The sequence below is a fragment of the Brassica oleracea genome, chromosome C6 (assembly GCF_000695525.1).
Source record: "Brassica oleracea var. oleracea cultivar TO1000 chromosome C6, BOL, whole genome shotgun sequence".
NCBI classification, from domain to species: domain Eukaryota; kingdom Viridiplantae; phylum Streptophyta; class Magnoliopsida; order Brassicales; family Brassicaceae; genus Brassica; species Brassica oleracea.
This window is the reverse complement of record NC_027753.1, coordinates 28,990,357-29,002,826: the sequence shown is the minus strand read 5'-3', so window position 1 is coordinate 29,002,826 and position 12,470 is coordinate 28,990,357. Positions and strand designations below refer to the sequence as shown.

The 12,470-nt window shown below is 37.2% G+C and overlaps 2 protein-coding genes and 1 long non-coding RNA gene across 3 annotated transcripts; 1 reads left to right on the top strand and 2 right to left on the bottom strand.

Annotated features, from left to right (window-relative positions):
* Nucleotides 1-122: 122 nt before the first annotated feature.
* LOC106299000 lies at nt 123-669 on the bottom strand. The gene is made up of 2 exons (XR_001261638.1): nt 342-669; nt 123-267 (listed from the first exon to the last, which is right to left on the bottom strand). It is a non-coding gene; the product is annotated as an uncharacterized LOC106299000 (long non-coding RNA).
* Nucleotides 670-5,527: 4,858 nt separating this feature from the next.
* Nucleotides 5,528-7,549, bottom strand: LOC106296296 (xylosyltransferase 1-like). The gene is made up of 4 exons (XM_013732400.1): nt 6,885-7,549; nt 6,667-6,742; nt 6,476-6,591; nt 5,528-6,253 (listed from the first exon to the last, which is right to left on the bottom strand). Exons 1-4 carry the CDS (start codon nt 7,366-7,368, stop codon nt 5,739-5,741), a joined length of 1,191 nt encoding a protein of 396 aa, XP_013587854.1. The 5' UTR covers nt 7,369-7,549; the 3' UTR covers nt 5,528-5,738.
* Nucleotides 7,550-9,649: 2,100 nt separating this feature from the next.
* On the top strand, nt 9,650-10,708 carry LOC106298731 (ethylene-responsive transcription factor ERF070-like). The gene has a single exon (XM_013734881.1). It carries the CDS (start codon nt 10,064-10,066, stop codon nt 10,559-10,561), a length of 498 nt encoding a protein of 165 aa, XP_013590335.1. The 5' UTR covers nt 9,650-10,063; the 3' UTR covers nt 10,562-10,708.
* The last annotated feature ends 1,762 nt before the right edge of the window (nt 10,709-12,470 follow it).

The window sequence follows — 12,470 nt, the reverse complement described above, 5'->3', positions numbered from 1 at the left end:
GATTGAACCACATTAGCTTAGGCGTATACATGATCAAAGAAGCATATAGTGTATGTTTACACTCACAGCTTGAAGGCCTTCTTCTTCTTCATCATCTTCTTGTTCTTCTTCTTTTCTTGTTCTTCTTCTTCTTCTTATCTTTGATTCCTGGTGAGCCAAACCCAAACTTCATTGGATCATCATATGTCATTGACTTAAAGTTCCACATATCTTTTTAGCAGGTGGCGACACTGCAAATTATGTTCAGTATTATTCTTTGACAGTTTACTGCAAAGAAAATAAGCTATCAGTCACTCACAAAAATACTTATCTCTTGTTTTATGATCAACAAAACGCGCCACCTTCGCAATCATCCCTGTCTGCTACTTAATCGCCGCCAGCTAGCTTCACCACCAGTCCCACTCCCTCCGGCGTCCTCCCTACCCACTTTCCTTCCATCTCTGGCTAATCCTCCACCTCAGATTAGTCGCCATCGTAATTAAAAATCCTCTCAGATTATTCGGGATCTCAAAAACTGAATCGATTACTAAACTAAAGGGGGAGAGTAAATGATTAATTAGTGGATGATGTGGGTGAACCTTTGATTTGTAACCGGTGACTATCAAGTTTCGCAGTAGGCGAGAAAAATCTAGACGAAATGAAGGATTAAGATTTGGGCAAACCGAAAAAAAATTATCTTTGAAAGAGAGGATGACACGTGTCATCTTTTCCCATTCTCTCCAAAGCGACGTGGACGCCTGAGAAGAAAGATATGTCAACTTTATTTATAAAGATATTGGTTGTTAAAAAAAAAAATGATTGTTAAAAAGGGAATTAGGGTTACGTGTCCAACCATGTATTAGTTAACTTATAACTACAAACTAGATTTCCTATGTTGAAAATTGATAGTAGTCTAAAAGAAATTAGGAATCATCATACGAAATCAGAATAACCAAATATTTTTCTCGAGAGAAATATGGATTTTCAACATATATAGGAAATCTAGTTATAACTACGCACATGCATGGGTCGTGTCGAATCTTCATATCCATAACGACTACACGATATCAGCTTTAATTAAGCAAATCAAATATTTCACCAAATAATATTGATATCTAACCTTATTGATGTACCAGAAATACAAAACTACTGATATGTTTTATGAAAATTACAAATTGCATTAAAAATTTGAAAATTACAAATTTCGTGTATATGTGCTTAGAAATCTTATTTTTGTATTTCCTCTTCCAAAAGAAAGTCATATTATGTCCGGAACATCATAGCCCAATGGTAAGGACGGGCTCCTTCCTGCACCCAGGTTGCGAGTTCGAACCCTGCCAGAGGGAACTACCTCATGATGTCTCTGGATACCCCACGCGGATATGGGTCCATGCTTTAGGGCCCATTTGCATACTCGGAGAGAGGGTCTATCCGTGGGCTGCACCTCCCCTTGGAATTCGTCTGGGCCATTCCATAGGCCCGGGGTACCCACAGGTTAAACCCAAAAAAAAAAAAAAAAAAAAAAAAATCATATTATTTCAAGCTTTTTTGTGTCTGTTGTTGGTTTAGCTTCATTTGGACTGTTACTGTTGGGCGTTAGTGATAGTACAACGATGGACTTCCTTTTTGTTTGGTATGTTGTATGTGTTTTGTTTTTCATGGGTATATACATTTTTTTTATTAGATCCAGTCGGAGGGAGGTAGGGGGTAAGGGGGCAGCTCTGCCCCTATGAAATACCGAAATAATTTTTTTTTTCATTGTTTATTTGAGAATTATATAATTATAATGGTGAATTTTTTTATACTGCCTTCTATAAATTGAAGATAAATTTTACATTGTCCACCCGCCAAACTAACCGCTCCAGAACCTCACCGTGATACCACCAGTAGCAGAGACGACACCGGGTCTGAGAGGCCTCGCGCGCGACTTCTTATCCGAGCAAAACCCTACTGCAGAACCACAAGTATATCGGCAAGGAAGGAGGAGAGTCGACGGACAGCAAAGAGAAAAGAGGAGCAAGGGAGAAGGAGCCCTCCGGCGGCCGCACGCGGACGAACGTGCCAGAAGCGGAGCAGATAACGTCTGTGGTCGAGAGAGTTTAGAGGGAGATGATAGAGGAGAAAGAATTTCTCATGATTTTTAACCGGTGGCGAGTCATATTAACCGGTGCAAACCAAATGTTGCTCATGATTGTTTTTCCCAAACGTTAATGAAAATTTTATGGATTAATCTTCTTAGAACTCGAGATCCTTTAGGATGAAGGTTTTTTGTGTGTGTTATTAGTGTTGGTGGAGAGCTATACATTCTGGTGGAATATTCTGTCTTTTGATTCTACAATGCATTTTTTCATGGAACCATCCTTGATAAGATTAACATAAAGTAGAATAAGAAAAAAAATATATAAAATACCAAAGAAAAATCGGGTTTTTTAGAGATCCACGTAACGCCTTGTGCCATCCGACCACGGACGCTTGGTTAAAAAAAATGATTGTAGTAAATAATTAAATTTCATTCCGGATGGTAATCTAATTTTCATAAATCTTATAGATCACTGATTTTATAATTCTTAATCCAATGGCAGATAGCAATATCACCTAGTGTTTCATCAACATAAATATTGGAAATATAGTATATTAAATAGAAAAGATATCGTGTAGATATGTATTCAAATAAAATATTATTAATTTAATTATTATTGTGAATCTCATCATGAAGAAAAATAGCAAATATTAATTAAAATTTCCATAATTTTTATTCCGATTAAAAAAACCTCCCATTTTTTCAAAAAAAAAAAAAAAAAAAAGAAACAACAATTTTGAAAAATATGAAAAGACATCAAAGGAGAAAAATGACATAAAACATATAACTTTCTAAATCGGTAAGAACGGTAGCTTTATATTTTTTATTGTAGAATTTAATCTGTAGATTTATTTCATATAGCTTTCATTGATGTACTTTCTAAATCACTAATTTTTTGCTCTGAAAGTTAAGTTTTTTACAACCATTTTTTATTTTTTAGAAATTCTTTTGATGTAGGTTTTTTTTTAAAGAAAACTTGATTGATTGACTCTAAACTAGTGTTTTTTTTATTTAAAGCATCTACAGCCACAACCAATCACCCGAGAGAATTATCTCAAAGCAAAATTATTCATCAAATTTTTTTACTTTTCTAATATCTCAGAGAAAATTAATTTTATCATAGGCTCATCTATTTGACAATCTAATTCTATTGTAATAATTACGAACTGTTTGGTTTAGAAAAAACATATAGATGTTTAACTATAATAAAAAAAATTGTTTTTGCCGAATTATAACTACGTAATACATGTTCTTTTAAATATATCACCAAATTTTTGTTATCGTTAAATATGTCGAATTTAGATTCAACAATTATCAACCGGCGGAATTATTAATCGAAGGAAAGAAAACAAAGCATAGGTGTTATGTTTTTCTTTGAGCAAAGGTGTTCTAGTTCTGTTTTTAATGGTCGTTTTCTAAGCCATTAGACTTTCTTCCGTCGGGTTTGTCGGTTATATATATCTTATGTGTTAGAAATTTTCTAGTATTTCGTTTTTTGTCCGGTTTTATACTTTTGGTTTGTATTCGATTATATATTATTCCAAAATTTATTTTGATTTTTTTAACCATGCTCACTCTTGTATTTGTTGACTATGGGTGATTAGACCGAATTAATTAGTTGACAAAAGAAATACCAAATTAATTAAAATGGAAGTAAATAGAAAACACACAAAAAATCTATTATGCAATAAAAAATTTGAAGAAACGATTGTCCTATGTGTTGAAATATCATCATATGAAAATATTATCAGTTTTTTATATAGTTTGATTTCCATTTATAGTTGGGTCTTATATTCTTCCGGATCTAGTTGGAACAGAGGCCGAGTGGAACATAATGATAGTAGTAGTAGTGTGGAAGTCATAAACTCAAATATGAGAAGCGAGAACCTCTATGCAAAGATGATGGATCAATACATGAAACAGTGGATTCACAACAAAAAAAACGAGACTATTAGAAACTCACCAAGTAAAAAAGTTTTACCGAACTGTAATTATACAGTGCATATGATCAAACAACACTTTTGATTTGTAACCGTGAAATCTTTAGCCTCTCACCATTTCACAAGACCAGTGTGATCTTAGTACACTTAGAATCTCATTAGCACTTGGTCTCTAGAACTATTTACAAGAAAACCTGAAACCCTTTGCTGAAAACTCTCGGTGATAAAATTAGACAGAAACTCAAAACTGATGATTTTTGAGATTGACCAATGACCATGAACTATAGTCTAGTGGTTTGTATGCTACATCATCATTAAAGTTCAGTTCACATAATGATTAATGTAAACTCCCTCTGTTTCTCGTAATCGAAAGTAAGATATTTTAGAGTTTTCACTTTATTAAGAATATAATAAATATTTACAAATCATGTGATAGTGGTCGGGTGGTAGCATGACGTTCCAGCGTCGCTAAGCAAGCTGAATTCAAATCTGACTACACTCAGATATCCCTAACACGTGGCTACCGGTGATTTAACATTCTTTCGCCGGGTAGCGGTTTACCCTTTTTTTAATAAATATTTACAATTTAATTTACAATTTATTTTTCAATACACTTTCCAGTAGCTATCCACCAATAAAATTTAATCAATTCAAATATTCACAATTAATGTTTTTCAAAAATATATAAAAGTACCTTAAAAATATATAAAAAGAAATCTATTTTTGTGGAACAAAATAAACTCTAGAAAATTTTACTTTCGGAAACGGATGGATTATTTTTCAAAAGAAATTTTTTTTTTTTGGGTGTTTCTCAGCCTATCCATCTTCACAGCCGAATCCGCCACTTTATATTTCCGGCATTCATCGGGTATGGCTTGTTTAAGAGCTAAACATATAACCTGGTGTTTTGATACCCACATTTAACATCTGGTTGAAAATACTCACAAGCCTTGTCTGGTTTGTTCTCATGGCACAGAATTGGTATCGAACTTGAGAACATGTGGATTCCTTAAAGAACAATTTTTCCGTTTATCTAAACCCAATTTTGATCGCCATATCCAACTCTCTTTTCTTTTTTTTTTCTGAATAACTAAGAAGTTTTAGGCCCGAAGACCCAATTCTATTTTTTGATGCACGACACGAACATCCTCACCTTGATCACATAAGTTCTAGCATTTGGCCCAGTCCCTTCTAATTTCATCTCTTCCAGGGCCTTGAATGCGTCTTCCATCCTCTATGACCAGCAAAAAGCTCCTACTAGTGCATTGTAAGCGGGAGATTCAAGGGGAACCCCTGAACTCTTTGAGGACTTGGAGCCGGCCAAGTCCATTGATCAAACTACAGAAAACGTGAGGGCTTGGCTTGCAATTACTCTGTTCCACTTCATTTAAGAACCTCATCATGTTTTTTCAAGCCTTGCAATGCACATTGATAATGCTAACCGAACTAACCAAAAACCGAATAACCCAAACTGAACTAACCGTTTGACCTGAACCCGCAGGCGCCCTTCTTTAAATCCACCCTCAGATACACCAAGAACAAACGTTCATCGAATAGTGAAACATTGGTTCTGTCAGGAATTACAAAATTTGGGAGAAGAGAAAAGAAAATATTTCCTTTTCTCTTCTCCTCGTATAAATACAGCGCCACTATTGCCCAAAGAATGAACCTTACAGACAGAAACAAATGTAAATCTCGTGTCGTGTCCCGTGTATATAATGCTTTCCCACCCTTCTACTTCACTTGCACTGATTAGTTTGCGAATTCAAATCATCAAGAAAATTCATTATCGTCTCATCAAGCTTCTTAGCCTGAGGCCCAGCTTTAACCACATTAACATCGTCCCACTCCGAGCAAGGATCGTTCCACCAGCTACCACGGCTCGCGCACCAAGCTCCAGGAGTGACCCTGTACCGCCCCCGTTTCAAAATCTCTCTATCGACCATGTCAAGAACCGGATCGTCTTTCTTGAACTGCCTGGCGAAAGCTGCTCCGCTCTGAGACATCTGATCGAAGTCGGATACGGTAAGGAAGTGCGGCTCCATCTTCGGCGGACTGTCCCATATCATGTACCGTAAGTCTCCGTTGACCGTCGTGTTACTGAACTCGGGGGCGTTGCAGATCACCGTGTGGAAGTAGCATTCTTCAGAGAGGATGACGTTGTTGAAATACATGAGGAGGATTCTTGGTAAGTTCTCCCAACCGAATATGCAGTATTCAAGAAAAGACCTGCTTAGTACTGTCCACGGCGAGCCTGCGTGATATAACAAAGCAGAAACATTAGGGACATAGGGCCGGCCCTGAGATTATGGAGGTTGTAGACAGTTTAGTAGAATTTATTTTTCAAATTTGAGGATCTAGTGTCTATGTAATTTTCTTTAAAACATTTAGGGACCATAGGCGAATGTTCATTCGGTTTTGCCCAGGACCGGCCCGTAGCCACAGAGAGTATTATTTAGGTACTGAATGTTTTAACCTGTAAAGACTTTGAAAGCATCCGGTGTTGGTCTTTTCTCAGTAGCAGTGAAGAGCTGTGTTCTTCTAGCTAAGTAAAATGCCGGATCAACAACAATAGGCTTGATTCTCTGAGACCTATAGAGAGATCACATTATTCATAATCTCCACCAAAAATGTAAAAGTAACAGACTTATAAAAACATCTACTTACTCTTTCCAAGCAAGGTCACTAGTGTGGTCAATGAAGTTGAGGCTTCTATTCACCGAGGCAAACACATGAGACAGGTCTGAAAGAAAACAAGAAGACAAACAGAACAAGTGAGTGGATGCAATAAATATCAAAAACAATGTCTTTTGCAATGAAAGAGATCATTGTCTTTATCAATAACACTGATCACATTTCTACTTAAAGCTAAGAGTAACACATACCGTCTTGAGTAATGAGGGGATAATCCAAGGCACTAAGCTCAATGAACCAACTCCAAGAGCCATCAAGCTTCAACAAGATAGAGACAGCGTGAAGAGTATTAGCCGTTTTCGAAGCGCCATTCTCAGACAACCGATCAACCTTCCCCAACACATCAACGTTCCCGAAAGCACTCACAGCGGGAACAGACTTCACCTCCGAGAGAAGAGCCACCCTCTCGGCTTCGGTAGCTTCAGCGCCGAGATGGAGAAGGTACCGGTTCCTAGGGTGGTAAACCGCGAGTAGTAGCCGAAAGATCCGGTCTTTGTCCCCACGACCGCCGGTTATGTAGTAAGCGAAAGACGGCGGGTAGTGAGGGCCGTGGCGGAGAGGGGAAGGGAAAGGGCTGGAGGTGAAGGCGGAGATTGAGTAGAGTAAGAGGAGGAGGAAGACGGAGATGAATACTACGGAGAAGAGTGTGAATAGCCATTTCTTCTCAGCTCCCATCGATCAAAATCAGAAGCTCAGAGAGAGCTCATGCGTAGATCTCGCGAGTCCCGGAGATTGAGATCTTGCCGGAGAGAGGAATAGTTTTCAAGGAGAGAGAGAGAGAGAGACGTGAACAAGTTGGAGAGTATGTATGAAGAAGACAAGGATTCTCTCAGGTACACATCTTCGATCTCCGGTCAGTCGGTTCTGAACCTTTTTTTTTTTATTTTTAAACGCGATTGTTAACAGTAATAGCACACGTTCCTCCATCAGCGTGTGTGATTCACGAATCTTCATCTAAGACACTTACGATGAAGATCTTCGCATGAGATATCTGCGTGGTTTTCACGCGTAGGGTGGAGAGAGTGGGAATTGAAAGTGGGTTGGGTGGTTAACCTGCTTCGAGGAGGTTTACTTTAACTAAGCAATTAATTGAAGGGTGGATTGCTTTAATTACACATTAGAGTCTGGATTTTTTTTATGTCTCAACTCTCTTGAATTAGTAGTTGGACGATATCATTTATAATATGCTAGCTAGTTCATTCTTAGTAAGTAAAGTTTACCATTTTTTTATCTTCAAAGCAAATTTATTCAGACACAACAGCTTAAGTTTTTTTTTTTGTGTGTGTGTGTGTTCTGGTTAGTTTTTTTTTTTCATTCTATAATCTGAAATGCTAAATTATATGAGAATATAGTTGGAGCAAACTGCTAACCTGAGAGTTTTCTAGCTTCCCATTTTTGTTTGTTTCCACTTCAACCTGAAGATATTACAAAATTTGAGAGCTTAAACCAGTAGAAGTCACACTTATATATACCATAAAAAAATCAGCCAACTCGACAACCTCATAAACAAAATTAAGTTTTGCCCATTAATGGGAAGTGACTAATATTTGAGCAAAAGAGACTAGTCAAAAGATAATTAGGAAACTCACATGGGGATTTGGGAGGTCGACCAACATGAGATCATTGATGCTCCACAAGCACTGTAGACGCAGCATATTCAGGTGTCGCAGTGGCTTGACATCCCGATGAAATCTCTTGAAACGGAATCTCATTTCCTCATACCCAATGTTCAAGTTTGTGCTTCTTTTGCAGTATTCGACTCCAACTGCCACTTTACTTGGATTCATCACGAGTCTAAGAGGTTATGCGGTCAGAGAGGCTTGATCAGCACTTCTGTTTTCGTAGCACGTTTTCGCTTTTGTCCCTTACGCACTACGTTATCATCTTCTTCAAGTTCACTGTTGATAATGTTCAAGGGATGCCACATAAATCTAAGGAAAAAGGTAAATCTTTATTGTAAACAATTTGATGGATCTTAATTTGTTTCTTGGTGAACAAGGTGACCCGCTTGAAAACTCCTACTAACATTGTATAATCAATGCAATGTAAGCATTCGTACCAAAAGTGGCATGAACTGTGCACTTGCAAAATACATGGTATTTTACTTCATGGCTCAAATTATTTTAGATTATTGGAGAAGGATTTCACCACACTTTATATCCACTCTGGAGATCCAGTGTCATTAAAACCCAAAAAAAAAAAAAATTAACCCACGAATGTCTAAGTCCATCCCGAAGTATTTTTAGATATACTTTGGTATAGTTCTTTAGATATAATTTGGTATAATTCTTTAGATATAGTAGTTTAGAATGTATTCAATATTTGTGTTTTGTCGAGTTCAGTTTGAAATTTTTTTAGTTTGAGTCGGTTTCCATTTGATCTTTTGGATCAAATTTTTTTTTCTAGCACTAATTTCCATGCCATCTAGCTTGTTTTTTTTAACGTCTAAATTTATTCCAATAATGGAGAGGATATGAACCTCAAACACAAACCAAAAAACCTTAGTATGCTTATGATAGTAGAGAGCTTAAAATGACAACATTCTAAATAAGAATCAAATGTTGTCTATGATTGTTTCTCTTTGAATCTGATCATGCAACCAAGAAGGGCCTTCAAATGATAAGTAAGAATTGAACTGCCCATCTCGTAGCACACTTCGAGCAATGTCTCTTGCAATCGAGTTTGCTGCAACATTCTCCACTTCAAAAAACTATGCTTGCAAAGCTACCTTTCAACGCAGAAATTGGATCCATCAAAGCTTTATACTGAGGCCATAGTTCAGGCGTGGCAATAGCTTTTACTATCTCATGGTAGTCTGAAGCAATTACCACATCTTGGACTCTCAAATCTTTTACGCTCTTCATCACCCATATTGTACCACGCAGCTCTGTCACTAAACGATTAGGCGACCGAGTAAAGGCATCTCTAGCATGATGAGTTACTTGCCCGCAGTGATCTCTCGTAATCCATGCCACCCAGCTTGTTAATTAATGATATTATTTTATATCATTAAACAAACCAAATAATACTATTTTCTGTTGGAAAAGAAAAACAAACAAGTATTAATCTCACAAATTTAAATGGACCGTATGGGCCTGGCACCTATTAACCTTATCGATTTTATGACAAAACTATTACTTCCCATGTCGTCATTCATGTCCTAAACAAAACGAAATTTTGTTTGCAGATGATTCATGATTGGTTATAAAATAAATAAAAAAAATTCAAATGTAGAAAGAAAGGAAAAAGAGATTCTGAGAGGATAAAAACATATTCTGAAGCATCAAAAGCATCTCCCTTCTTTTTAGGGTGTCACCCAACCCCACCAATATTCAAAATTCGCAATCCAAACCCTCACTCTCAGTCTCAGATGAAGCGTATAGTCAGAATTTCATTCACCGACGCAGAAGCCACCGATTCTTCTAGCAGCGAAGAAGAGGCGGAGCAGCTTTCTGAAGCATCCCAGGCTCGCCGCCGTGGGAAACGCCTCGTCAAAGAGATCGTAATCGACTCTTCCGATTCCGACAACAGATTAGATGTCTGCAAGACGCGGTTCAAGATCAGGATTCCGCCGGAGATTCTCAAGGCGGCGACGGCGGAGAAGAAGAATAAGAAGAAGTTCCGTGGAGTGAGGCAGAGGCCGTGGGGGAAATGGGCGGCTGAGATCAGGTGCGGTCGAGCTCTCAAGGGGCGACGTGATCGTCTTTGGCTGGGAACTTTCGACACCGCCGAAGAAGCCGCTCTCGCTTATGATAACGCCGCGGTTCAGCTGATTGGTCCTCACGCGCCTACCAATTTCAGTTTCTCGGCGGAGAATCAAGAGGTCAAGATGGTGGCCGGAGCATCCGCTGTTGCTCGTGGCGCGTGAAGCGCGTTGGTTTCGTGTTAAATGAGTAAGAAGGGTGTAAATTAATCTTGTACTTGTTAAATCTCCTGATGATGTTCCTGATCTCATCATGTCCCTTGTCTGAAACTTTGTCGTCACTGTATATATTTGAAGCCCTTGAAAAAGATAGATGTTTAGAATTCGGGTTTAGACGTTACCAAACCAACCAACCAAGCCAAATCCAAAATGATTTTGGGTGAAGTGAGTATACCAAATGTTACTAATCAAACACTATAAAAAGAACTAGTGGAGAAACAATAAAATTAAAATATCGTTTCTAGTTCTCATCTGCTTCTAATGTATACACAAAGCTAATCAAATTAGATCCATCACTATACTTCTAGTCTAGTTCTTATAAATGTAGTTGTATATAGTTACTCTTATTTGTAAATGAACTTTGAGAAAACCGAACTTCTTGAAACGAGTAAATTGTCTACTCGAAACATATCGGCTTTGACTGAGTGTATTTGTTAGAGTAAAACTTTACTCTGAATTTAAATTTTACTCTCAATCCTAATTTTTCACCAATCAAATGAACATAAAAAGCAAAAAGGATAATACATTTCTCATTCCTCGGTCTAAAAAATAAAATTTTACTTTCGATGATGTTGCGTGTGTTCCAGAAGTCCTAGAAATCTTATCATTCCTCGGTCTTAGTTTTAATTGTGTAATTGTTATTGCTTGTAACTTTGGCTTGGGTGGTAAATGTTTACCGCGCCGGCTTATCCTTCCGAAAAGATTTGGGAAATTTGCTAATTTGGAACAACTTATCTTAGTTATTGTCTCCTTAGAACAAAATCAATTTTTGGCAGTTTTTGACTATAACTACCTTTACACTTTGTAAAAATTCATATAAATTAATTGAGAAGCAAAAATAAATAAATAAAAATACAGAACATGATCTTAACATACATGAGTACTTATGAAAAATATATTGGTGAAAAAATTATGTTTGATAGAAGAATTTCAATAACTCCCTAAAACTGGTAGAAGATCTGATCTTACATCTACGGTGAAATAAATGGTAGAATCTGCTAAGAAAACTACAATCTACTGGAGTTAGAAAACGTAACTTACCAAATTTTCATCCATCTACCATGGTAGAAAAACAATCTACTATTCCTAGTACCTGTAATTTCTACATTCTGCTAATTTCGCTTTTAACTATTGTCGGTAGAATGTTTGCTCTACGTTGTCTTTTATATCTTTCCACTGGTAGAATCTCGTTTCTACCAAATTTGTTTCAAAATTCCGAAAATTAAGGCCAAAAACGGTTAGTAGATATCTGAAGGATCTTGAAAGTATTTTCTTTACTTTTTTTAATTTTTTTTACCAAATATTGACTGCAAATCGTTTTTGGAAGTCTTCTTCCTCAACGATCTCTTCTATGTTTCTTCTCCTTTGTGTTTTGTCAATCTAGTTTACTAAGATGCATATATATTCTTCTTGTGGTTTGTGGAACTCATCAGTTAGAAAGGGAAGGAGTTTTCTTGCTGATAAAGCAAAAGGAGGTAGGTTACTGAATTTGGATGGAAGTTCAACCATTGAGAAGCTAAAGTTGATGGTTTCTGATGACTTTGGAATCGATCTAACCCTGGTCAATCTCGAGTTAAGCTACTTACCTTCTGAGTTGATTAATACTCTTGAGTCTCCTCCGGTTATCATCAGCAACGACCGGCAAGTTAAAAAAATTCTAACCAATGTGAGGACCAAACCTTCCACGCGCTTGTGTGTGTGTCTTCAGTCAAAGGATGAGAATCTCGATAGGGAGGCACGTGTAAACTTGAATAACCAAGCATCTAGTGCGGCCATAATGGAGGGACATACGAATGAAAATTCAGATGTGAATTCTGGTGAAACCAATTTCGACGAACAAGACATTGAGCGGGAT

Bases quoted from the DNA above. Each gene is read 5' to 3' on its own strand.
- LOC106298731 (XM_013734881.1), top strand. From the start codon at position 10,064: ATGAAGCGTATAGTCAGAATTTCATTCACCGACGCAGAAGCCACCGAT.
- LOC106296296 (XM_013732400.1), bottom strand. From the start codon at position 7,368: ATGGGAGCTGAGAAGAAATGGCTATTCACACTCTTCTCCGTAGTATTC. The intron at 6,743-6,884 runs GTATGTGTTACT...GTTTTCTTTCAG, and splicing joins TCCCCTCATTACTCAAGACG to ACCTGTCTCATGTGTTTGCC. The intron at 6,592-6,666 runs GTAAGTAGATGT...ATCTCTCTATAG, and splicing joins AGTGACCTTGCTTGGAAAGA to GTCTCAGAGAATCAAGCCTA.